General features: G+C 47.3%; 1 protein-coding gene across 1 annotated transcript; it reads right to left on the bottom strand.

Annotated features, from left to right (window-relative positions):
• Positions 1–17,666: 17,666 nt before the first annotated feature.
• On the bottom strand, positions 17,667–22,809 carry Cbln4 (cerebellin 4 precursor). The gene is made up of 3 exons (XM_027946469.2): positions 22,519–22,809; positions 19,425–19,541; positions 17,667–17,864 (listed from the first exon to the last, which is right to left on the bottom strand). The coding sequence occupies exons 1-3, from the start codon at positions 22,807–22,809 to the stop codon at positions 17,667–17,669; spliced, it is 606 nt and encodes a 201-aa protein (XP_027802270.1).
• Between the last annotated feature and the right edge of the window lie 2,915 nt (positions 22,810–25,724).

Below are 25,724 nucleotides of genomic sequence, written 5' to 3'. Positions count from 1 at the left end.
GCCCTGTGAACTTGGCAGTGTCTTTGTAACTAAACCAGTGTGACACAGATTTCTATCACTTGCAACTGAAATGAACCTGAATAATGAGGACAATTTAAAATTATCTTCAATTCAAGGTAGATTCATTACCAAATGAGGAAAGTCAGAATGGTGGATTACAGATCCTTAATCACACAATAGCTACCTTTTTCAAATACCTACTATGAGACAGGAACCAGGCCAGGACCCTCGCTCCTTCAAACAGCTCTGCCATAAAAACTTGGGGCTACCCAATCATCTCTCAGGTCCTCTATTTTTTTAAGTAAGACAAATAAAACATCCAAATTTCCAATACCCAACTCTCTCTCTCTCTCTCTCTCTCTCTCTCTCTCTCTCTCTCTCTCTCTCTCTCTCTCTCTTTTAAAATGAATTCTGTGTCTTGGTTACCATTCTCTATGTCAGAGGAAGAAAAACACACGTGCGAGAGAGAACCTCCCCACAAATCAATCTTTATTCCATTTCAAAGCCTGCAAGATTTTCCAGATCTTCCAAAGGCCTCCTTTCTTGGGTGAAATACTACATTTATTTAATAAAGCAGGTAGGATTTACTGTCTGGGCACGGGTAAGCACTTTTTATTTTTCACAAGATGGATGACAGTATTGAAGGCTTTTTCTCTCTCTCTGTTTTGTTTTGTTTTTTTCTTCTCCACGCTCTTTTGCTACAACTGCACAACTTTACCCATCACAAATGAATGACCAAACAGAGCCAAGGAAAGATTGTCCCTGTGGGGGTGCCATGTAGGCTGCAGCCTTAATCTTATTTTAAAGAAAACTTTCAAGAATTAGAAATGAATGTCATCAACTGTGGTTTTAAATGGTGCTGACACATTGCTTTGGGGAGCCCTAATGCCCCCCAACAGTGTGTGTGACTGTGTGTGTGTGAGAGTGTGTGTGTGTGTGTATACACGTGTGTGAACGCACACTCCACGCTCTCCCAGCTGAACTTGCCGGAAGCAGGAGCCGGGTGAGGGTTCTGGGAGAACGGTGCTCTGCAACATCTGGATGAGGTTCACCAGAGGAAGACAAAGACAGCCGCGGATGGCGGTCCCTTGGCTTCAAAGGAGTTAAGGAGCCAACAACGCTTTAAATAGAGTCGGCCAGCGAAGGAGAGAAAGCAGCTGGAAGAGGAAGAAAAGCGGTTTGTTTTCATTTGCTGCCAGCAGGACAGAAGGTGAGGCTTTCTCTCTCGACATCTTCACCCGCGAGTTGGGCAGTGCGCCAGTTTGCTATTTGGCTGAAAAACTCCAATTAAAAATGTATGACTTCGGCCTTCCGGAGAGGAGGGGCGGGAAGTCAACACCAGGCTGTGCAGACCCTGGGGGCAGCAGAAGAGGAGCCCACTCCCCAGAGCCCACTCCCCTGCTCAAGCGAACCGGCACCTGCCGATGGGGCAGAGCGGGCAAGATCTGGGCACACTCAGCCTCAACAGTGCACAAGTGCGCACGCACACACACACACACACACACACACACACCTTCCTAAGGCTGTCTTGCTGTAGGTACTCTCCTCCCAGTCTCCCTCCCCAGAGATCTGAGGTGCTGGGGCCATCTCCTCTGGTCCCTTCACACCTTGGCTAACTCTGGGTGCCACTGCACTGGTCTTGCCTCTCTCCTTGCCCTCAGCACTCAGTGGCAGGTAACTGCTAGTCCACCTGTTGAATGGACACAAAGGTGAATAAGTGGACCATGGGCCGTTTCCCACTGTCTCCCTCCTAGGGGTGCCTGACATCACCCCTCTTCTCCCTCTGGTCCTTCCGGCCTCTCCTGCAAGATTCCCTTTCCACAGGTGCCAGAGTTCCGTGTGGAAGTCTCCTGGTGATTTTGCCAGGAGGACTTATATGTGAAGAGGATCCTCTCCCCTTATCAAAGCACAACCCCTATTCAGATATCTGTCTGATATAGCTCTGCCTCCCCGCTCCCTGAGCAAGTCAGATCTGCACCTGAATCCCACTGTAGCTTTCCTCAGAGAAGAACCTGCATTTGACTCAGGCAGTTTGTGGACCATTTACTAAGAGAAGTCTCTATTTCTGATGCTGTCAACATCTGTCTTCTAAACTTCCAAGTTCTGTCCCTGACTGAGGTTCTGGTACATGAAATTTTATTGGTTGGTAACCTTTAAGTTTCAACCTTAACACTCACACCCCTACAGCCCAAGGGTGTCCTTGAATACCCTTATTGACTGGAGCCTTAGAAAACTGGTTAACCCTGAGGGCCAATTGTTTTATGCCAGTTACCATTGTCCTCAGATCCTTTAGAATGTTCTTTTGATGGTTTGCTTTAGCTGCAGAAGGTTTCAAAAGTGTTTGCATTAGCCAGTGTGGTGGTCCACGCCTGTAATCCCAGCAGCTGGGGAGGCTGAGACAGGAGGATCACAAATTCAAAGCCAGCCTCAGCAATTTGGTGAAGCCCTTTAGCAAGACTCTGTCTCAAAATAAAAAATAAAAAGGGCTGGGGACTTGGCTCAGTGGTTAAGTGCCCCTGGGTTCAATCCCTCCCCCCAAAAGCTTGCACTTATTATTTTATCACTCTATTAGGATCACCCTTAATAGCATTCTCTTCTGTAATTTCATCTTTCCAGTGATGGCTGATGTGACTAATGAATAGAACAGACAGAAGCCATTGGACAACACTTCTGAGATCAGGTGGCAAGGGCGTGGCTCCACCTTGCTGGACCTCTGTCATCATTCTGGTCGGCACACCTTGATGAAGCAGCTTCCAAGTGACCAAAACCTGAAGCCAACTTTCACTCAACCGCCAGCGAAGAGCTAAGGATTCTAGTTTGTATTTGTTGAGAAAATGAATCCCATGAATCCCTTTGCTGAGCTCAGAAGGGGGCACCTCCCAGCTGAAGCCTCAGAAGAGACCACAGCCTTCACCAGCAGTCTGACCTCGGCCTGTGAGAGCCCTTGAGCTAGAGCACATGCTACCTTACCCTCCAGTCACTGATTCAGAGAACCAGCAGACCAAAAAGTAGGTGTGGATTTAAGCCACTAATGGTGGCAATTTGTCCCATGGGGATGGGTAACTAGTTGCCTGGAGATGGAGATCTTCCTCCAGGGACCATCACTTCACCTCTGGCTCACCAGCAGTGTGACCCAAGGTGCTGGACTCCACTCCCCTGATGGTTCCATCACATTTAAAGTCCAAGGGAGACTTTCCCTTCTCATCTCACTGACTGAGCTGAACAACAGACCCGCAGAAGTTGCATTCCACAAAATGAGGGAGTGCTAACAGCTCCTCACGCCTATACTGTCTTACCAAAATCCTAAGAAACCCCGGAAAACCAAGACTGATGGTCTCTGAATTATCTTTCTATGAAGGCTTCAGGTGCACAGATATTATTTAAGGTTGTATTTAAGCTGCTTTCTGCCTGTGGTATTGTGGACATTGTGGGAGACCACTTTCCTTCTGCCAGAGTGACCCACCCCCCGGGACTGTCCCCTACTCCAAGTAAGGGATCATTCCACTTCCTAGTAGTCAATAATGTCTTCATGCCCAAGCAGTCCACATAATCAGGGCTTTGAGCAGCCATGTTTTGTGGAAAGATCGACTTCGCCAATTTATCAGTCACTATATTGATCCGTTCCCAGGCATCTTCATAACACACCACTAGATATTTCAGTTTGCAACTTGGCTGGGGAGTTCCATATGAACACTGTCCTGGATACAGAAGTGTAGCACCCAGACCCCCCCACGCCACTGCCCTGGGGAAGGGCAGGCCTCCCGGCTGCAGACTCCCTTCCCCTGCCTGGGACGCTGCAATAGGCAGATGAGTAAGACGGGGGAGTTCTAGAAGCCTGGCCACGGGGCCCCCGTGCAGATGCTCTGACGGGCGTGCTTGTTCTCCAGCTCCCCGTGGGTACAAGCAGAAGAGCTGCCTCGTCTCGGGTTGGCTTTTCTGTGTGCCCAGTCCTGCCTCCTCCGCCTTCCTTTCCATACTTGATCTCTCATAAATATTCCATATCCCAAACTCTGTCTCAGCACTTCCTGAGAACCCAAGCTGCGGCCTCGCTGCTATGGAGGCCCTATTTAAAATGCGATTCCTGAGGACCATGTGTGGAATGCACAGAACATTGGTTTCCCTCTCCGTTTCCCCCAATGTGGTTCTGTCTCTGCTTTAGGTGGTGACTAATCTCCATCACATCAGGAAACATCGCTTTTAAGTTTTGCTCCTCAAAGTGGGGTTTGAGAATCAGCAACATTAGTGTCAGCTGGTGGATTTCTTCGGGAGTGTGTTGAATCTCAGTCCCCTCCCCGGTATGACAGAATCCAAATGTTAACAGGAATTCATTGAATTTGTAAGCATCGTCCTATTGAAAGGCAGCTGTCTGTAAGTGCAGCCTAGGCTGGAGCTCAGGGGAAGGGTGTAGACCCAGTCCTCCTGGCTGACTAAGTTGACTTTATATGTGGGATGAGATAAGAAGGCTTCTCACAGAGAAGGAAATTTGTGGATTTACCCTACTGGCTCGAGTACAAGAATATCTCATTTGGAGAAGCAGCATGAAATGTGAAGGAAGATAACCAGCACCGCCCAGCTGGCCTTCGGAGCTGCCCCAGAGCTGTCTCTCATTCAGCCCCACTCCCCTGTCCTCCAGGAGAGGAGATCCAGCATCAGATGGGCTTCGCCACGTCCATCTCTTCCCCTGCAAATTCACCAAATGTCTGGCTCAGGAATAAGTGAATAAATGAAAGAAGCCAGAGAAGATGAGACTAAAATCCAGAGAGGTTCATCAAATAAGCCAGCAGCAAGAGATGTGACCATTTGGCCTCTGAGCCAAATCATGTGAATGATGATTTAGGCATTTGTCACTTGGACACAGCAAGGAGACAGAGACGTGTGAAGAGCCGCAGGTCAACCTTCAAAGAGGGATTTTAATGAACTGGCCATATTTCATCATTCTGATAATCACAGAAATTAGAAAAAGGAAATGAGAGGCTTGGCAGGTCATCCAGCCCATCTCCTACCTGGATGGGAGAGAGCTCTCCTGTCGATCTGGTGGGGTTTATAGCAATGCCTGGTTGAAACGATTTCTGTTCCTAAATAAAATGAGGAATGGGTTCAAAAGTGCTCCTTTGCTTCCTTCTCCTACAAACACTATAGTTCAAATTCTTCCCTTCTCATCTGCAAACTATTCCTCACAGGTGGAAGTCAAGTGTTACTCTGAAGTAAAATGTCATATTTGCTCTGTTTGAGTCATGCGTCACCAGGGTGGGCTGGGGTGTGCACCAGCTGCAGCTGCTGAGTACAAGGCTCAGGGTTGAACACATCAGGGGTTTACTTCCTGCACGTGCCACACGCTGAACAGAAGTCAGCAGGGGATATGCTTAGGATCACTCAGGTCCCCCCACTGCTGAGGATAGTTCAGTTTCTCTTCCATGGTCTCTAAAGGGAAAAGATAGGAACAGGCGAATGAATGCACTTGCTTTTCCTAAAAGTGGCACCAGTCGCTTCCGCTGTCACTGTTTTGGCTTGTGTGCCTGAGAGGGACAGCAGAAATAGCAGTGGGCAGCATGAATGATCACCACGAGGAAGAGGTCTCCAACAACAGGAAGGGTCAGCCTCTTTCTCAAGACCCCCAACAGTAAGAAGAGACATGGTCAGCGTGGGCAGTGGCTTTAGCACACCTCGTCTTACTCAGTGGATTCTCGGCCCCTGTGAGGGTTGACTTCATGTGTGAACTTGAGTGGGCCACAGATGCCCGGATAGCTGGCTAAGCCTCAGTTCTGCGTGTGCCTACCAGGGTGTTTCTGGAAGAGATGAGCATTTGGATGGGTGGGCTGAGTGGAACAGATGGCTTCGCCAGTGCAGGTGGCAGCAGCCAAGCCCTGGAGGCCTCAGAGGTGGAGGAAGGTGGAATTTGCTCTCTGACTGCTGAGCTACAGCATGGATCTTCTGCCCTGGTGTGGGGGCTCTCAGGCCTTCCGGATACACCACCAGCTGCCCAGGTCTCTAATGGGCACGAGCAGATCACAGGTCTTCCCAGTTCCCATAGTCATGTGAGCAAATACCTTACAATAAACCCTTTGATATGCACATCTCCTCTAGGTTCTGTTTCTCTAGAGAATCCTGACCATCACCCTCCTGTGGGAAGACTTGCAGTGACAAGAGAGAAAAACCACTCAATGATAGAGCTTATGTTTTTTTTTTAAAGAAGTATAGATGAAAGAAAAATAAGTCAATAGAAACCCAATATTCAAAAGTGGGTCACTGCATCATGGGTGCCCATGCAGGCTGAGGAAGGCAGCCACGTGGACAGGAAACCCACCTTAAGAGGCTGAAGCCCAGTGGTGAGGAGAGAGTCGTGTGGAGAAGGCAGTTCGATGTCAGGTGGGGTGAAAACTATTGCACTGGACAGAATGTAAGGGTGGCCCAGCATGAGAAGCTGGACCCTCATTGAAGCAAAGGAGCCTCCTCTCAAGGGACAGGTGGTAGTTGAAGCAGGAGATTGGTTAGATATAGGATTTATCATTAGCTGAATGAAGAAACATGGGAGTGTAGTTTTCTATTTTTAAGAAGCAATGTACAAATATGGAAAGAGAAAATGAAATGAGACCTGTGTTGTTGGACTGGAATTGGAGATTATTGGGATAGATTCATAGTTGGATGGTGGATGGTGGATGGATGGGTGGATGAATGGGTGGATGGATGGATGGGTGGGTGAATAGGTGGATGGGTGCATGGGTGGATGGGTAGGTGGATGAATGGATGGTGGATGGATAGATGGTGGACGAATGGATGGTGGATGAATGGATAGATGGATGGATGGGTGGGTGGGTAGGTAGATGGGTGGGGGCATGGACAGGTGGGGGATGGGTGGATGGATGGTGGATGAATGGTAGATGGATGGGGATGGATGGGTGGATGGTGGATGAATGGATGAATGGATGGATGGATGGATGGATGGATGGGTGGAAGGGTGGGTGGGTGGGTGGATGGATGGATGGATGGATGGATGGATGGATGGATGGGCAGATGGATGGGTGAATAGATGAAGGGATGGAGGAGTGGATGGTGGATGAATGGATGAATGGGTTGGTGCGTGGGTAGATGGATGAATGGGTGAATGGGTACATGGATGGGTGGATGGATGGGAATGGATGTGTGTGTTATACCACCTATATTCCCTAGGTACCCTCTGAGGTGCTTAGGAGTACCAGTACCACTAGCAGCAAGCACAACTAGCTCCTGGGTCTTGGCTTCTAAGTACCAATATCCACTAAAATGAACCAGAACCTGGGAGAAATCGTTTCTCCTCTGTTGGGAAGAAAAAGTATGATCTGATTTTAGAACATCCTTTAGTGCAAAAAGGTGCTCCAAGAATGATGAAAACATGTTTTCATAAGTGAAACCAAAGGGTTTCTCTGATCAAAGGGGAAACAATTTGAGCATTTACATAAATAATGACAGTAATCAATTCTAATCCAAAAATAAACTCAGAATCGAGAAGCACATACAGGTATAAATGGACAGGCAGACAGAGTTTGTGGAAAATGGGACAGTTATGTGACCACAAAGATCCTCCCCCCAAAATGCCTCCTAATTCCAAAGGGGACAAGAGTAAAACTAGTGGACAGGCCTGGGAGGCACCACTTCAGACTAGTGATCAGAGGGAGCATTATCAGTAACGGGACTAAATGAGGTCGTGTGCCCCCTGCTAGCACACAAGACTGCAGCAGTCTGCTGTGTCCCTGGCAGGGACACAGGATCTGAATCCATGATGAGAAGATATTCGACAAGGTGAGGGGCATGGTTCTTGGCCTGTAGTTCTTGAAACTGTCAAGGTCACAAGGGTCAGACAAAGACGGAGGAAGTGTCCTGGGCTGAGGGAGTCGGAAGAGACAAGAGACATGATGAGAGATTCAACAGGTGCCTTCCATGGAGAACCTTTTGATGTCAAGAACATCATTGGGCAACAGGTGGAACTGGAATGGAGCTGAGCTCAAGGACTAAATGGTAACAATGCATCAATGTTAATTTCCTGGTTTTATGGTCACAGAACAGCTTGTAAGACAATTACCATGTATGTGAGAAATTCATGTTGAACTATTTGGGGAGGAGGGGACACTCCCTCTAAGGGTTTAGGTAAAACAGAACACAGTACAGTTCTGTACTGTAAAGACAATTTTGATGAGCTTTTATTGCTTCAGAATAACAAAAAGATTAAAAGTTATACTAAACAGTGAGAATATAGTAACGATATATTAACCAAATAATAAAGTTATACAGCTGAATAGTATGGCTCCAATTTTGTTGTTTAACAAGGAACACACACGCACATGTGTGCTCAAACACACGTGCACACATGTGCACACACACACATGTGCACACACACACACATATGCAAGCCCAAAAGTGAATGGCAGTCATCTCCAGGTGGGACGATTAGGTCCGGAGTCATTGCTGTTGCTTCTCTGAGTTGTCCAAAAGCCACTGTCAGAAACGTGTTTTCCTACTGCGATGAGAAAAGATGGCAAAAAAGGTTGGTTGTTTTTGAGGCTTTTGTGAATTCTCAGGGCACCATGCAACTGCAGCCCTGCACATCAAGCTCCCAGCCTCACCTGGATGGTGAGGCTGGGACAGGGAAACTTCAGGAGAGAGCATGAGGCTGCATGTCTGGGTACTGGGTTTCTCTCACTTTGCCTGTTGCCCAGAAGGTTTCTTGAAGATCCCCCAAGGGGAAGCCCTGGAGACGCTTAACCTCGCAATTAGCAGGCTGCTGAGTATATTGCCAGCATTAATCACTGACAGCCAGACTGACTTTCTTGGCTTTGCTCAGAGCAATTTAAGGCTGGTACATATTCAGCAAGAAGTTCAGTATGTAGGAGGCCGGGAGGTTGGGTACTCTCTCAGGACCTCCAGTCAGCCTATCTCCAAGGCTGAGGACTGGAAGCTGTTAACAAGCCTCCTCCCTGCGCCCATCACTCATAATCAGAGAGGCGGGCTGGGGAGAAAGGCCTTTGGCTGGGCTCCCAGGTGTGCGGAGTGGAGCAGGTGCTTCCTGGTGTGGCTGCCTCCGTCATCCCCTGCAGCCTTTGCTGGGGACACCGTGGCAAACCTCGATGATTCTTCTCTGGAACTTGTAACAGATTTGTAAGTGCGTCTTAAATGAAAAGATGAACAGTTGAAGTCCAGTTCTCTTTTTTTCCAGTGATAGGGATGGAACCCTCTGGGGCCTCTGCACGCTAGGCAAGTGCTCTACCACTGAGCTACACCCTGGTCCCAAGTCAAATTCTTCTTTAGGACTGAGTGATGGCAATATCTGAAAAGTGTCTCTACCTGGCTCATCATTGGCGTCACCTGGAGAAATTGTGAAAAACAGGCCAGATGTATGGGCCCCCACCCCTATACCATGCACCCCACAAGCAGAGGCCCTCATGAGTTCAGCAAGAAGAGTAAGAGTGATCCTGCTGGGTTTTGTCCCCGACAGGACCGCATCATGGGCAATTTTTTAAGCACGTATAAATTAAATTAGTAATTCAGAGAACAAGGAGGAAAATATAAGCCGCCATGAAAACTCTTCAAGCAGATGTGGCTTTTCAAGTTGAGAATATAAAGAGCAACCTCCAACCTGGAGACTCGTCCATTTGGCTCAAATTTAGAAGCTGCATTAGGAAGACAACAGGCAATGAAAAGACAATCATTCCTAATTACAATATTAAGAACAATCTTCTTCGCGTTAGGGTGGCACTTTATGGTTTGCAAAGCCCCAGCAGGTATTTTTATTTAAATAATAATTCTCAAATGGCAGTATAAAAACAACTGATATGAGAACCCCCTGTGGGGCTTGGGAGGACGCTGGTTTCCTGAGTCCCACCCTAGTCTTATGGAGTCAGATCTTGAGAACAGCAAACAATATAACATCTGAACCAAGTATCCCAGGGCTTCTTATGCAGGGAGATGTTTAAAGACAGCGGAAGAGCTTCCAAGCCCTCTTGGGAGACAAGGCAAGTAGTGGACTTGGTTAAGGTCACGAAGGAGTGCCCTGGTGACCTTCACTCCTGGCAGCTTGAGAGAGCCCTCAGAGCCACAGGGATGCACAGCTCCTGGTGAGGACCCTGGAGGGTCCTGGAGAATCTCCCTGCCTGACCCTGCAGCTTCCTCCCAGCAGCAGAAGACCAGACCCTGTTGAGGGAGATGAAAGAGGAAGCTATTCTCTCTGACCCGACACAAGTCCTCTTCTTCCTGAGCCACACTCCCGGGATCCGAGGGAAGCCCTTTTAGCTGCCTCACATGCAGGGACTTCTGAGAGCAAGGCTCTGCACGGTGACCAAACCCCTCGTTGCTTCTGTTCAATGTGCAGGATGCAAGAAGAGCAAGTGCACGTGGTGAGAAAGGCAACATTAGGGCCCGAGGCGCAGAGGTGGGCAGGGAAGCAGGACGTGCATGCACAAGCCCGTGACTTACAGCCAGGACAGCGGGCACCCATCACACCCCTCGGGGAGCGGGCAGCATGCCAGTGGAGTGGAAGACACATGACAGGGCTCCTTCCCCCTCGTCCCTGCCCTCCCACCTTACCTGGCCAACAGGTGCTTCACGATTCACTCTCCTCGGGGGAAATGTGAGGCCCAAAGCAAACAGGCTGCAAGACTTCTTCCATGATGCACTTGGACCCATGAGCCACTGCACTACCCCCAGGCCCAGTTCCCAAGATCCCAGGACCCTTGTCCAAATCCGAGGGGGAAGGAGCTGGGAGCAAGAACAGCTGAGGAGAAATTTTCTACCAGCCAATTCAAACTGGAAGGTGGGAATAGGGGTCGCAGACAAAGAAATAGAGTTATACAGATTTTTAAGGAGTTCTTTTCCTGGGAAACCTACATTCACAGATCCATACTTAACCTGCCAAGCTTTTAGGAAAGTTGGGTGCTGAAAGAGTTGATGCCCAGGGAGAAACTCTTCTCCTTGCCTTCCGGCTCCACATGTCAAGGGGACTCCCTGTGATCTGGATCTCACCAGAGTCAGGGCTCCTCATGTGCTTTGGTGCTTAGGTACCAAATCAACAGCACAGACCCCATTTATAGGCCTGATGCCCCATTTCCCACAACCAAAGACGTTCTTCAAACAGGATTCAGGAGGCAGACCTCTCCCTTCCTGCCATCATACCACAAACCTCAAAGGACTTTTGTTCAAGTTAGGCAAGGCACCTCTTTGCTAAAAATTCTTCCATCTGATGGAGGGCAGCCATAAGAAATCTATGTTATTTGATGCTTTCTGCTGGAAAAGTGTGATAACAAATATACAAAATTTTCTGAAGTCTATAATAGTAGAAGAGTGCAGTGTACAACTCCTCCAACTATACATACAAGTCCTGTATCATTCATCATTTTCACAAAGTTTGACTCCGAAAGAACACTGTGATATAAGCAGTGAGGAGGTCGCTTGCAGCTGGTGGATGTTTTTAAACACTCGATCACTGAGCGCCATAAAGGCTAACACTCAGCTCCGCTTTCAGATTGCAGGAGCTTCCACCCACAAAGCGGAGAGGCATACGCCAAGAGCTTTGAAACAGACTGGGATGATGCAAAAGCAAGATTGAGGCTTGCAGGGGGTGGGGCAAAGCGTAGGTGAGGATGCATGTATGAGTGCTTCTTCAGTAAAATGTAGATGTACCCAAGCCCCGAAGGAGGGCCTATCACTTTTTTTCTCCCTAACAGTATTGACCTCTAACTCTCAAAGGTCACAGATGATCTTCTGACTTGTTCAATATCAACTCGGGGTACTGCACCCACACCTAGTAGTGAAGGAGGCCTTGGTAGTTTATCTTTTACTTTTAACAACCAATTCAATCAGAGAAAGGGAAATCTTGCTAAACAGGACTTTTTAATGGCTCTTAAGGACTGCACATTTCCCTTTATGGGTACTTATAAAATATTGTCTTATCATCTCGCAAGAAGCAAAAAAAGGGCACAGTCCTGTCTCCCCCAAGACCGGCCTCAGGCTCCTCTGATGTGGCCCCTGAATCTGGAAGTCCCGCCCCACTCCCACGGGGCCTATTCTGAGGCTCCCTCCAAGGCAGAGCTAGCAGGAGGGGCTTCCCTGAATTACTGATACCTGGGGCTTTCCTCTCCCTGGAGAGAAGTTACCAGACTATTTGGAGAACATTCTCCCTTCCCATGAGCCCAGCCAAGAAATGCAGAAGCAGGATGCAGGGCACTCCCCGAGGCAGAGGGGTTCAGAAAGCCCCCTTCATTAAGAGGAGCCAGGTCTCTGCAGGTGAAGCAGTACCCATTCACCTGCCGGGAATTGACCTTGACACTTAGAGGAAAAGAAGAAAAACACTTCAACCCAACCCAAATCACTGACTCTTTTCCACAGAATCGTCATGTCAGGTATCAGCGAAGTTTACCATTCATTTTCTTGCTCATCTTGTTGTTGAATTTGTTTTTTTTTTTTATCCTTGCACACTACTTTTCTGATCGAGTTCTTCTCATGTTAGCATTTGCTTCCTTTTTCTTTGTACATTGCGGTGGGGGAAAAATCATGGTGGTTTTTCATGGTGGAGTTAAAAATGCTAGCACTCAAAGTAAGAGCTGGGTTATTTTAAAAGGAACACTCGTGACTGTTTATATATTTTTAAATAGCTAAGGAAAAGAAACTGGGGAGAAAATAGACTCTCACAATTCACAGAGGAAAACAGAAAATTATCCAACCCCCAACTCCATCCCGAGAGTGGAATCATCCAGATTGGCCGTCGTTCTTGGAGAAATGGGGTAATTAATGGTCCGGTGGAGACGGTGCTCTGCAGACACAGGAGAGAGATGGAGAGGTTTCACTGCACAAGTCAGGGCTGGGAGGTGTTTTCCAACCTGAGCATCCAGAGCAAATGTGTCCTTACCACTGCTGGGCCGGTGGAGCCAGCGGCTCTCCTGTGCTCCAACCCAGCCAGGAGAGCACAGCCCTGCAGCTGAGCAGCCCTCCACACCCTCCATATCTGTTTCCAGGTTTTCACTTGCCTTCATCACTGTCACCTGCTTCCTCACCTCCCGTCCCAAAGTGGTCCCTTGGCTGCTTCTTGCTTTTCCATCTCCTTTTTGATTGGAAATTTATGGGAAAAAAAGCATGAAAATATTCTACTGGGTGGACAGGCCATTTTAAGTCATTTTTTCCTCGTCATGAAGATTAAAAAGTAGTAATATGGAAATCACTAGCCGCTCTGCATTCATTTCCCTACATTTTCTCCTCTTATTGATTACACTTTGACAACAAACATTAAACAGGAAAAAAAATAGAAAAACAGTGAGAGGTGGAGAGGGAGCAGGAGCAGAGGGGGGACCCGCTTCCCTCACCCCAGACCCTGAGCAGAGGGCAGCTGTTTGTGGGTGTCTCTGACTCCCTAGGAATGGCCAGACCAATGACCTCTAGGAGTCCCTCACCACTCCCTGTTCCAGGAAGCCCCAGTTCTTGGAAAGTCAAAATGTATGTTCTTGAGGCACCTTCATGGGAAGTAAAAGCCTCCCAGACGTATAATAATGAATTTTCTCTTTATAAATATCAATAATTGGGCTTGAAACTATGCAGAAAGTCTTCTTCCTTCGCAGGAACTTTAAACACACACTCTGGCCACCCAGCAGCCACTGGTGTCATGGATCCTTCTGAATACAATCTCTCTTGCACACACACACACATACATACACACACACACACACTCTTTACCCAACTGAGTCACATCCTCTGAGGTCAAGGGCAGCAGCATGGCCATCACAAGGAGCTCATTGGAAACACAGAATCCAGCCCCACCTAGACCTCCACCCCGGGGTCTGCGTCTGTCAAGATTCCCAGGTGACTCTTGCATGGTAGTCTGCAAAGCTGAAGGAGAACTTCAGGGTCAAATCCACAAAGGAGCTAGTTTCTATCAGAAAGATGGGGGATAGCAAAAAAGCCATATTTGATTGCAAGATGTTTGAAATGCACATTGAAATCAGGTCCATGTTATAGCTTCTTAAATCCCACCCCCCTCTTCCAAAGAAGATCATTCGGAGAGCGAGTTCAATGCCGTAGCTCCCAAGCTCTGAATGCAAGCAGGTGTCACAAGCCCTCAACACCTCTCACCATCGTTAGGTCTACCAGTCTGGGGATCTCACCGTGCCCAGTGGCCACCACCATCCACAGGATAAGTGGTCTACCTGGGGAAGGTGGATCCCTAATGTCCAGCACCTCATCAGAGGCAAGGTGGGAGTGCCATTACCCTTCAACCACTCCACGTGAAACATCCAGGAAAAGGGAGTGTCGCCACCTCTGCACACCAGGTACCTCACAGTCAGTACCCATGGTAAGGGTAATTTGTCACTCTTAGACGAAAATGTTGATGTCAAAATTTAAAGCAGTAACTAGCTAAAAGTGGAGCCTAAAAGAAAACATGACGTTATCCAGGTGGCCAGAAACCCGAAGTAGGAAACAAGCTTAATGGGGGGGGGGGGCGGTGGGTAGGAGAAGAACATAATAGAAGATAACTAGATAATGAAAGTCCAGCCAAACCTGGGACCCAAGGTCCCCCAGAAGCAATCAGGGATCAGTGAGATCCTACGTACAAGCTCTTGGTTTCCTTCAGCTTTGTTTGGTGGGTTTCGGTCAGGAGGAAACTGCTAGCTACAGACAATCTCTAGCATTTGTTGATCAATAGATCAAGGAACAGTCAAAAGAGATAGGAGCCGTCTAGGAAGGGAGGGCACTGGCATTGATGAATGCAGACAGGGCCAATGCAAATACTCTGCTCAATTAGCATTTTTGTGGACCTAGCGATTTCTGAAAACAGTTTTCAGGTCATAGAATACGCAGTGAGCGTCTGCCTTCCTGCAAGAAATACCTCAGACGTCTCCACTCCTGCTCCTCAGCCTATCCCGCTCCATCTCAGCCTCCTCCCTTCCGCATGCCACTCGGAAGATCCTCCTGGGGACTGACTTGCTGCGGTGCTGAGTTAAGGCTTCCAATTTTAGTCATGGTGGTAGGCCCTTTGTGGCACTCCTACTGTGTTCCGGGCACTTCACGGGTCTCATTTAATCCTCGCAACCAACTATTTCTTATTTACACATAAAATAACTTAAAGCTCAGAGATGTGAAAACACCTGTCACAGGCAAATGAAGTGTGCAGGACTTCAGCCTGTGTTGGTCCAAAATCGACACCCTTCTAGTGACATTGCCCCACCCGTTTCTTTTGCTCTCTCCCATCAGCCTTACTTTTCTGGCCCGTGGGTTTGGGGGGCTCCCCTTCCTAGAACCTGGCTTCGGACAGCACCTTGCTCTGACCTCATCTCTCCACTTAGAACCCACGATGGCAGGCACCTCCCGCGTGGCATAGATGGGGCCCCAGTGCCTTTACAAACGGACTTTCTCTTGAAGGTTCAAACGGATGTTGTCTTCCAAAATATATACAATAGAAGTAGGAGTTAAAGTTGAGCCCTTTGCCAAAGTTCTTCTATATTCAGAAGAACTAAGAGAAATAAGAACAAGACCAAAAGATACCCGGGGGGCTCGTCTGTGAAAGGCATTGCCACGTTGCTCTCCCTGGGTCATTGTCTCTCTGTGTCCCTTCTCAGGTACCCATAGGTGCTTCCTATTCTCCTGAGTCATTTAGTCAATACAATGGCTACTACCAAAGGTCCTCCAGCACAGCCAGCCCAGTTGTGAAGTACAGGCACAAACTGAGTAGAGAGACCCACGTTAGAGCAGGTGCATGGCCAGAGGACGCCACTCCCACTTAGGGGAAAGCCCCCTTTCCTGCCTCTCTGTGTGACACTGGGCGTTTTCATATTAAACATCAAAATTATTGACTGAAAGCCCTCTGAGGATACCTGGGATCGAGGCCCCATCGCCACTCTCCAGATAACTCCCTGGGGAGGGTGACGGACGGATGGCTATTTTGACTTGGAGATAAGTCACAATCATACCAGGTGTGCCTGCTCGTGTCTCTTGGGACCAGCCCTCACTGTTACTGGCTACAGAACTCTCCCTCCCCCTTTGCTTTCATTGACTACAAACCGGGAAACTGAGCCAAGTCTCCACAGGAGACCTGTGTGGCCACAGTTCCTCCTCAAAGGAAGCCCACGCCCTCCTGTCTCTGGTGTTGAGAGCCGGGCAGAATTGTTCCCCGAAGTCTTCACCTTGAAGACCCTGGTCTTCATCCTCGCCACTGTTCTTCACAAGGCGAGTGACCCTGCAATATTCTAGGGCATCTTTTCCACCTAACTTCCTAACAGTAAGTCCTTCTGAAAGAAGAGTTTACTGAGTTCATTGATTCTCTTGGCAAGCTTGTAACACTTGCCTTTGAACAGATTAAACCCAGTAAAGATTTCCAATACCAAATTGGAGGACATTACCTGAAAATTCTAAAAGGTTTTCTTAAACTCCAGGAAAAAAGAATCAAGAGGAAAGAAGGAAGGAAGGAAGGAAAAAGGGGAGGGAGGGAGTAAAAGAGGGAGGGAGGGAAATGAATTATATAGAATACATATTTTCAGATCTGAAAGGACAAAACAATTCAACTAACATATATTAACCTTTATTCTATAACAGACATAAATAATTTTATGAATTCATATGGCCTATACAAAAGACAAAATAAAATATTGCACTAAATTTAGATGTGGGATATTTGGATTTACAATTAGCTAAACAGATAAATATATACAATTTAAGGAGTTAAGGCAAAACCAGATGATACTTCAAACACGACAGAAGGTTTGAAAAATAGGTGTGATTAAAAACAAGGGCATCCCATCTCCAGTTAATAAAGCCATCATGTCTAAGGAAAAAAAATCCCTTAGGTTTTTAATAAAGTAGTTATTATCAATCATGTTAATTAAAGTTGAGTAATAAAGAATAAGAGTTCCCACAGAGGAGAGCTGTTTTACCAAGGTTTGGGGACCCAGCACTTAGAATTTGGGTAAGCAACTTTTTCCTTGTCAGATTTATGATCTATTTTTCCTATTAGAAAATATAATTTGGAAAATATGACTCTTTCACATATATAATTAAAATACAATTATGAAGCATTCTTTTCTTTTTTCTTTTCTCTCTTTTCTCATTGAAGGAAGCCATACAGGTGATCTCATAGCCAAGGTAAGTTTCCAGGCAAGCCATCTATTACCTTCTTTATGGAAAAAACACAAAACCAGTCACTAAAACCCATTCCCAGTTTCCTTAAGAAAACAGAACAAACGAATTCCAAAGGAATTAAAAAAAAACAAGCATAATCAATATATCCACACAGAATACAGTTCTTTGGCAGCATCACATGAACCATTGATTGAAGCCAGAACTTTTAGAGTGTTCTAATTCCTAGACCCGGTTGCCAGTCTTTAAAAATAAATAAATAAAAATTCGCATCTGCAATGAATTCAGTAATTCCAGGAAATTAAATTCAAAACAAATCTTGAGACAGCTTTTGACTGTTACAGGTAAGCATAGATAAGCATGATCTGCTTTGAGTCCCGATCCAAATATACTCAAACACACACACACACACATGAAAATAATCTGAAATTTTGTATTGGTTCGGACAGGTCTAGAATCCTTAAAGAGAATCCATATTCACCCATGAGAAACCAATAAAAGACACGAATCCAGTGATGAAAAATGATCTTCCAATAACTCAGGGGTGGGCTGCCCCTCACCTGGATAAACGGAGAAGTCAGATTCTATAGGGGGAACACCAGAAAGCCGGAGAATGTGGAATACTGCCAGCCTCCAACCAAGTTACCTTTCTCCAGTTTTAGGTAAACCTTGTCCTCTTTGTCCAGGTAGAGCAGGACTCCATTCGTGGCAGCTTCACGAGTGACATCTTTGTCCCCAGCAAATGCAGATATTACTGGTTTTCCATTTAACATCAAGTTCACCTACGAAGAAAAAAAAAATCACTACGGAGCTCTCTTTAAAGTTAAGAGGGAATGAAATGACCCACTGTGAAATATCCAGGAAACATATCCCCCCTCTTTCAAATTAGTCGACTGTGGGGTCAGATTAAGTATCTACTGAGTTGATTTTTTTTTTATTTCTCTCACAGAAATTTCCTTACATTCCTACACACACACACACACACACACACACACACACACACACACAATACCACCAGAGAGCGACCTTGTGAAAGTGCTGTGAACATGGGCTTCTCAGCATTCCCACTAAGGTTACTCCTGTCCTTACCCTCCATAGACCCTCTGGGATGAAGGGGGCGGGGCTTGGAGCTGGCCAGTGCTCTTTGACCTGAGAGACCAGGTGCAGCCAGAGTCTAGTAATTCCTTTGCAGGTTTCCACCAACTACAACCTGCACAGCTCTGAAAATCATTTGAAATAACAGAGTGCGTGTACATGAGTGTGCCTGTGAGTGTTTTCTTCTATTTTCCCTCATAAGAAAAGTGGGCTAAAAATAATCACCACTGCCAATAAAAGAAAGCTTAATGATGGATAATTAGCAAAAGAATGAATTCAGACTTGTATTAACTTTTTTTTCCCCCATACTGTGATTTTGATTGTGTGTCAAACATTACATAGATTTCTAAATATTGGAGCTTGGAAAAAGTTTTCCCATGAAAGTAAATTTGCTTACTAGATAGTCAGTCCTTTTAGTTTAGAAGTAATATTAAGTGAATTAAATCCGAGATTGACCAAGTTAGCCATTCTCTAGGCAGGATAAGTAGATGAAGTGTAATCTACCATTCCTATGGTGATAATAGATTAAGTAGCTATCAAGCATAAGATAAAATGTTACCCTAGAATTCCATTAAAATGTGTTCTTGTTATTTGTCATTAGAATATTTCAATATCACAGGAAAATACCTCCATTGCTGTTTTTGAGTGGGAGGGCAAGCCCATTATCTAGAACAACACAGGCCTACTGTCAATCATGTACCCGCAACGGGTAAGAATTCACTACCACCAAAGTAACAGGGTAAACCAAAGCGTAAGTGCAACATTTCATTTAAAAAGAATACCTAATTGCTGTCTTCCACAAGTTTATGTGGATAGTTAACTGTATCTCATAATTTTCTAAACGAGAACAAATTTGTTTTATTTACTTAAAATGAACTTGCAAAGCTCTGCTGGTTTTCTAAGTTTTTTCATTACAACTTCAAATAATTTTTACATGCACCAAATGAAATCAAGATCTTAGAAAGAGATCTGTGTCACTAAATTTTCACCAAACCATGTTTTTTAAAAAATATTTGGATATCAATTAGGTAATAGCTTTGCTTTTCTGTGTGCTTTTGTTACATGCCTCAATAGGCATTGTATATAAAGAAGAAAATTGGAAATGAAGTGTTTTAAAAACAAACTATAAATATGGCTGTTTATTTTTATGATGAAAACACATCTTTGAATAAATACTTAAAAACATAACCCACTAGAGATAAACACAGTTGTTTAGGGAGACAGAGAGAATGGGTCAGAACACATACCTGGATCGTTTGGCTCTGGTAGACTTTAATTACGTGAAAACTGAAACTGTAAATTCCTTTCCTTGGTGCTACAAAGACAGACTCCAATGTGAAAAAATTACCCACATTAACTAGGATCTACAAACAAAAATAATAAATAACAGTAAATTATTATAATACTTTTTTCTATAAGGAAAATATATTTCCTTCCTCCCTTCCTGCCTTTTATCTTTCCTTCCTTCCCTCCTTCTTCCTTCCTCAACAACTAACTTCAGTAACCACAGAGCATAAAACATCTTTCCCCTTAAGAGACTTGGACCACACACTTGTGTATTGGAAGGCTCCTCTTTCTTTTAAACAGAACAGGAAAAAAAAATAAAGTAAATGTATTGTATTCATGCCTCAATTTCCAGCAGGGTTCAAAGGTTCTGGAAACATCTGAGAAACATGTGAGGGCTTAAAGTATTAACTTTACTCTGAGAATCAGATAAAGGGCATCTGCCATGGAGGTACATTCCCACCATCCACAAGTCTTTGCAATATCCAGAAATGACGTTGCCAAGCCAGCCAATCGACATCCGTGGTCTCTCCGCAGTCATCCCTGGACATATCACACAGAGCCATGGGTACCCCTCCTCTGTGTGACATAATCCTTGACACTGAACAGTTGGTGCACAAAGTGATATGAATGCCTGGCTCTTCCCTGAGCCTGTACCAGAGCTCTCCTAAGATCCATGGCCATTTTATTTTTTCATGTCGGTGCCGTCTAAACCTGAATTATAATATTTTGGCAATGAGTCAGCCCTTCTCGGGTGCCAAAGAATAGAGAGTGAATGAGGCACAGTGAGATAGGTGGCCTTTCTGTGTTCCTCTCAGTGTCACTCCTTATCCTCCTATCAATCATCTGCTCTTTATTTAAAGTCCCCAAAAAATGAAAAATGAAAAGTGGAACAAGGCTCTGTTTTGAAGAGGGCAGCAGTGGGCTTTGTAGCCCAGGATGTTCAGCATGGTTCTTCTGGTTAGAACATTAACTCTGAATTTCCATAAGTGACCTCATAAGCTAGGTTTGCAATGCCACATAGGTCAGTGGCTTCCTAAGAGAGGGGGGGGGCAGTAAAATAACAAGGGTTTCTTCACGTCTCTCCAAGACATAAATCTGTAAGTGGCATTCAAAAAAATCAGAAATCCCTATAAAGATACATTTTCTAAGTATCAGTGGCAATATGCTACAATCTCTTTTAAAGGCTGCCTTCTTGTCAAAATTAATACATTTTCATGCCTCTTGCATAATTTCCTAAAAATGCACTTCTGGCTCTAAGCAACAGTGCCATGACCGTCAGGCAGGTGTACCAGGCTCAACGCCTGCCTTAACATACATGTAAGTGTGTGATTTTATTGAGATTCCACCTTCTTCCCAGTAAGCATCAAATTTCTTCTCTCTGACCTGATGATGGATTATCTTTCAACAAGTCACCTGCTGTGCAATAATCCCCAGCAGAGGCTGCACAAAGAATTTTTTTTTCAAGCACATTTAAAATAATTTCAGGTGCTTAGGAGGGACTTCCTGGCTCAGATATAAGTAGTATAATTCATTAGCAATAATGGAAAGAGCAGATTAGTGTTGACTACACGTAAAGCAGGGTGTTGACTCTACGTGGTAATTGGAGTATCCAGGCACATCAAATTTATAACTAAATGAGTCTTGTTGTCTCCAAGATGTGTGGCTCCCTGCACAGAAGAGCAAACCCTTCTCCTCTTCTAATTGACAGGAAGGTCATTGAAAAGCACACTCCATTCAGAGGGTAGCAGGATGCCCACAGTATTCCAACATTTAATTAATGCATCAAAATTCAAACCAGCAATGGTGCTCCACTTTATTTCCATCACACTGGAAAATACAGCACCAAAACCCCCAAAGGGCTACTTAATTAGTTACAAATTATGGCTATTCCATAGTAATTCCCCAGAGAGACATACTCTGTCTTTGACCAGCTGGAGAAGGCATTACTTAGGAAAATTGAGTAGGGACCACAAATGTCACCTCTTGCCTTTCCTGGCACATCCTGCAGCACTGTTTAACCTGTGCTCCAGCACACAGTGCTTTGCATACGACTGTGAAGTGTGACTTTGGAATTTTAAGAGAGTCTGGGTACCCTTCGGGTTAAAATGAAAACTCTGGAGTCAGTTTTCTTCCTTAGGACGCTTTGCTCAAGCTAAGCTGATATCCTGGGGTTTCTCATCACGCCAAACCGCAGAGCACCAAGCGGCAAAACAAAACAGAAGCCCCAGCGTTCAGGAGTCCCGCCTCCATCCCCTGCCTTGCACCTCATTGTCTGTCTTTGCCCAGTGATTTGCAGTTCTCTGAAAGGACTGAAGCCCAGGAAGCGGGAACCATCTCCCCAGCGCTTCCCTCGGGGAGCTCCGTGCGGATTCCCCATTCCTTTTCCTCCTTCCTGAGCAACTTTTCTCTGGGTCCGCAGGAAGGGCGTGTAGCCTACTCTAGGCAGCCACAGCTGCGCCCAGATCGTGAAAGAGGACCTCAGCCTCTCAACTGAGAAGTGAGATCTGAACCCCTCGGAGCCGTCCTCTGCGGCCACCTGCTGGATCTCTACACAGGGTGTGGAGACCCGGATCTCTCTTGGGGGAGAAGCTTCTCCACCTGGAGAAACAAGTCAAACGTTTATCCGAAGTCCGCGAGGGCATCACAGAACAGCTTGTGCCATACACGCAGCTGAGTCAGCCAGAGCCAAGGGGCGAAGCTCTGCCCAAGAGATCCCCGTGTCCAGGGACCAGATTCCCCAGGCTCCCGCTGACCTGTTGCTGTTAAACTTGTTCTGTGTTCTAGAGGCCGGCCTCTGCGCTCCCAAGCCTCTCCCCCACCGCGCTGCAGCCTCTGTTAGAGACCAAGAAGGAATGAGGGCCAGGGGTGGGCCGGGGGTGTCACATCAGAAGTTTCAGGCTCCGACATATTTGGGAAAGCGGGTGTCTACATGAATCCCCACATCCCAATCAGTGGAGCTTAGCCCCACCAGGCAGCCGCTATCTGAGATGCCCTGAGATTACCCACTCAACCGCCCACCCGACTCCGGGTGCCCCGAATCCCTTGGGGTCTCACCTGATCGAAGTAAATGATGCGCGTTTTGTTGCTCATCTCCGATGGCTCGTGGTTGGTGCTCCGCACGGCTGAAAAGGCCACCTTGGAGTTGGCCGCCCGGACCGATATCCCCAGAGGGGAAGAAGAGGAGCCCTTGGAGTCCGTGGCCGGGTTCGAGTCGCACACTACCAGACACTTGCCCTCCAGGACGATGGGCTCGGTGTCGTTCTGCGCCCAGACGGGCAGCCCTGGCAGCGTGAGGGCCAGCAGAACGGCCGGCACCACGGACAGCCCCCGGCGCGCGGAGCCCATGGTGAGCGGCGTGGGCAGCGGCAGCCGGCTGGCGCTTCTGCTCGCCGGCGTCGCCTCCTACCCTGGGATCCCGGAGCTCCAAAAGATGCCAGTGGCTAGATGGACAGCGCTGCAGGAACGACGGCGGCGGCGGCGGCACGCACACTTCCACCAATTCTGTGGGCTGAAGTCAAAGTCTCCCCTCGAGCTCTCTCGCTGGCTCTGTTGTTACCTTTGTCCTTTAAGGAGCTCATGCAGAACCCCTACCTACCCTCCTCCGCCCAAGAATCAGCCCTGCCTGGGGCCCCTGCACCCACCCTTATTCTTCTTCCACATCTACAAGTCGCCAAGCTCTCACAATCACACCTCAATAGAAAAATAAATAAATAAATTTCAGCCCCAACCCAAGCACCCCCAGGTGAACCACGGAGCAGGAAAGACGGCGGGGACTCAGAGAAGCCGCAAGAGCGGCGGGTGCCAAGCGGTGCAGTATAGGTCCTGTATGAGTCTGGCTTGCGCAGGGACGAATTACAGAGGCTGGAGGTGTTTCCTGGGCTGAGAAGAACGCGAGCCTGTGTTCGCAGCCAGGATGCTGGCGATTCTTGCTTTCCCTTGGTCAAAAATTCCCCGAAGCCTGGAGTCACTCCGACGTAGGTAGGCAGCGGCGAGACCGCACTGAAAGCACAATTTCCCGGGATCAGTTCCAAGGTGCAGGGCAGCTGGGCTGGCGGGGTCTCCCTTCCCCAGTCCCTGTGCACAACTTTCTCTGCTCACGCAGCCGGGAGAGCGCGAAGCGGGCACCCGCGCGCTATTTATAGGAGCACAGCGTCCAGCTGGGGTTGGCTTAAAGCTCGACCCGCCGGCTCCGGGCGAAAGGAGCAGAAGGCGTCCGGTGACCCCAGCTAAGCAGCTCCTGCCTGACGTTTAACGTACCCGGGAGCAAGCGGGACTCGCAACACTGCTGGTTGGCGAGGTCTGAGGCCACCTGCCCCCCAAGATCGCGCGGCGCTGAAGGTGTGTGCCCAGAGAGAGGTGCCCACAGCCCCACGCTTCCCCAGCTCGGCGCCGGCTCGCCCCCTCCTCAGTCTGGGCCCCCGAGGGGGGCTGTGACTCCTCTCGCCCTCCCCAGCGTGGCACTGCGTCTCTAAGCGCCCTCCGAACCGAGCGCGGCGCCGCCAGCCGGGTTGCGGAGATGGATGGGCCGCGCGGCGGATTCACGGGCGCGCTGCCCGGAACACGGGGACCCACCCGTGCCCCCACCGCGCCTGGCCGGAATTCCGTCCTGCAGAGCCCTCGGGCCTGGCGAGCTCAAGGAAGCCTGGGGACAGACCGCGGCCCGTGGGGGCGGCTAGGAGGAGGTGCCAGATTCCTTCCTTCCGCTCAGGGAAGATGCGCCTCCGAAGCCGCAGGGGCGCGCGCCTTTCCACTTGCACCGCTAATCCAGCCCTAGCAAGGCCAGAAAAAGTGAGAGGGAGGCAACTCAGCCAGAACAAGTCTTCAGAAACCGTACCCCCCCCCCCTTAAAAAATCGAAGAAAATAAAACACAGCAACTTTCTCCCGTCTTGATGTGCCTCCCTCTCCCTGTGCCGCCCCACTGCCATCTTGGCCTCTGATTGGAAAGCGTTATCTTCCTCTTCCGCGGCCACCAAGGAGAAGTGGAAGCTTGTCTCTGTCTGTGATGGACAACGTGAACTTGACCAAGTCACTGTCTTTGAGAGGGTGTAACTGCACTAAGAGTCTCTTCCACTTTCCAGGTCTATGAGCTTTGGGGACATGGCTCTCGGTACCAAATTCCATGATTTCCAGATGCCAGAGGGAAGGCACCAAGTCAAAACAACATCCCCATCCACAACATCAGCCAGGTGGAGCTCCTTGAAATGTATTGACCACTTATCAGTTGAAGAGATGTGTGTTGAGTCATTGTCCCTGGGGTGGATCACTCTCCACTCAGTTCCTAGTAAACATTCTCCTTATCATGGCATTCAGGCCGGTCCAAACAGAAGCCAGACCTGGATCTCCAGTCTTGTACCCTAATAAGGTCCTTTCTGGAGGCCAGGTTTGGGTCATAAGCACTATGCCACAATTCCAGTTGTTAAAATTGAATATACTCCTGCTAGCTGGTCATTCCCTGGTTCCCATCTCCCTAGAATCTTGCAACTATTGATTTGATGCCTGGCACCACAGGGCCTCCAGATTCTGTTCCAGTGGGACAGTGTCAGTTTTGAGTGGCAGTTACCATGCTATTTGTTACAATGCTAAATGTCACCAATCTAAGTTGGAACCAAACAGGTAAACTGGCTGGTGCCTTTTGAAGATGGCCATCATCTGCCCATCACTGATGCCCACCCTAGACTCACACAGCTTCCCACCTGACCCCTCTCTGCACTTTGTAACTCCCTTTCAGGTTTCACCACAGGCTTCCTGGATGACATCTGAAATTGTCTTTTCATTTGATGCTGTCTTGAGAGCAGGTGCTGAATCGAATTTGGTTCCTCTTTTTCTCCTGTAGGGGTAAGCACTCTGCCTTCCCTATTCAAGACAGATATTTAGTTACTAAGCCAAGCCTTGGGCTGTTTGATGTCCAGCTGGGAGGAGTTTAAGAAAACACTCTGTTGACTATAGGATTGTTAAATATGCAATAAGCTGTCTTTTCCATCAACCCCAATATATTCTCTCTGCATCCTTTCTCCTCTAGGCATTTCCTTTCTCCAAGAACTCAGATTTTTTTAAAAAATCTCTTTCTTCTCTCCTCTTTCCCTTACTGAAAGTTTTCATTTGTAGCCCCAAAGCTAACCATGATCATATTAGGGCCTCAATAATTGAGTGAGGAATGACTGAATACATTCAAATGAAATGTAATTTATTAGTCTTTCATCTTGTTGTATAAGCTACTTTAAGTGAATCTCAGTAAAATTTAAATTCAAACCCTCCTTGG

The sequence above is a fragment of the Marmota flaviventris genome, chromosome 2 (assembly GCF_047511675.1).
Source record: "Marmota flaviventris isolate mMarFla1 chromosome 2, mMarFla1.hap1, whole genome shotgun sequence".
Classification (NCBI taxonomy): Eukaryota; Metazoa; Chordata; class Mammalia; order Rodentia; family Sciuridae; genus Marmota; species Marmota flaviventris.
Note: the sequence above shows the minus strand (reverse complement) of the source record. Positions and strands in the feature narration are given on the sequence as shown.

What these genes read in the sequence shown, in the direction of transcription:
- Cbln4 (XM_027946469.2), bottom strand. Translation starts at nt 22,809, where the DNA reads ATGGGCTCCGCGCGCCGGGGGCTGTCCGTGGTGCCGGCCGTTCTGCTG. An exon ending in GCATCATTTACTTCGATCAG is followed by an intron (nt 19,542 to 22,518) that starts GTGAGACCCCAA and finishes TTTTGTTTGTAG; the next exon opens with ATCCTAGTTAATGTGGGTAA. An exon ending in ACCAGAGCCAAACGATCCAG is followed by an intron (nt 17,865 to 19,424) that starts GTATGTGTTCTG and finishes TTTTCTTCGTAG; the next exon opens with GTGAACTTGATGTTAAATGG.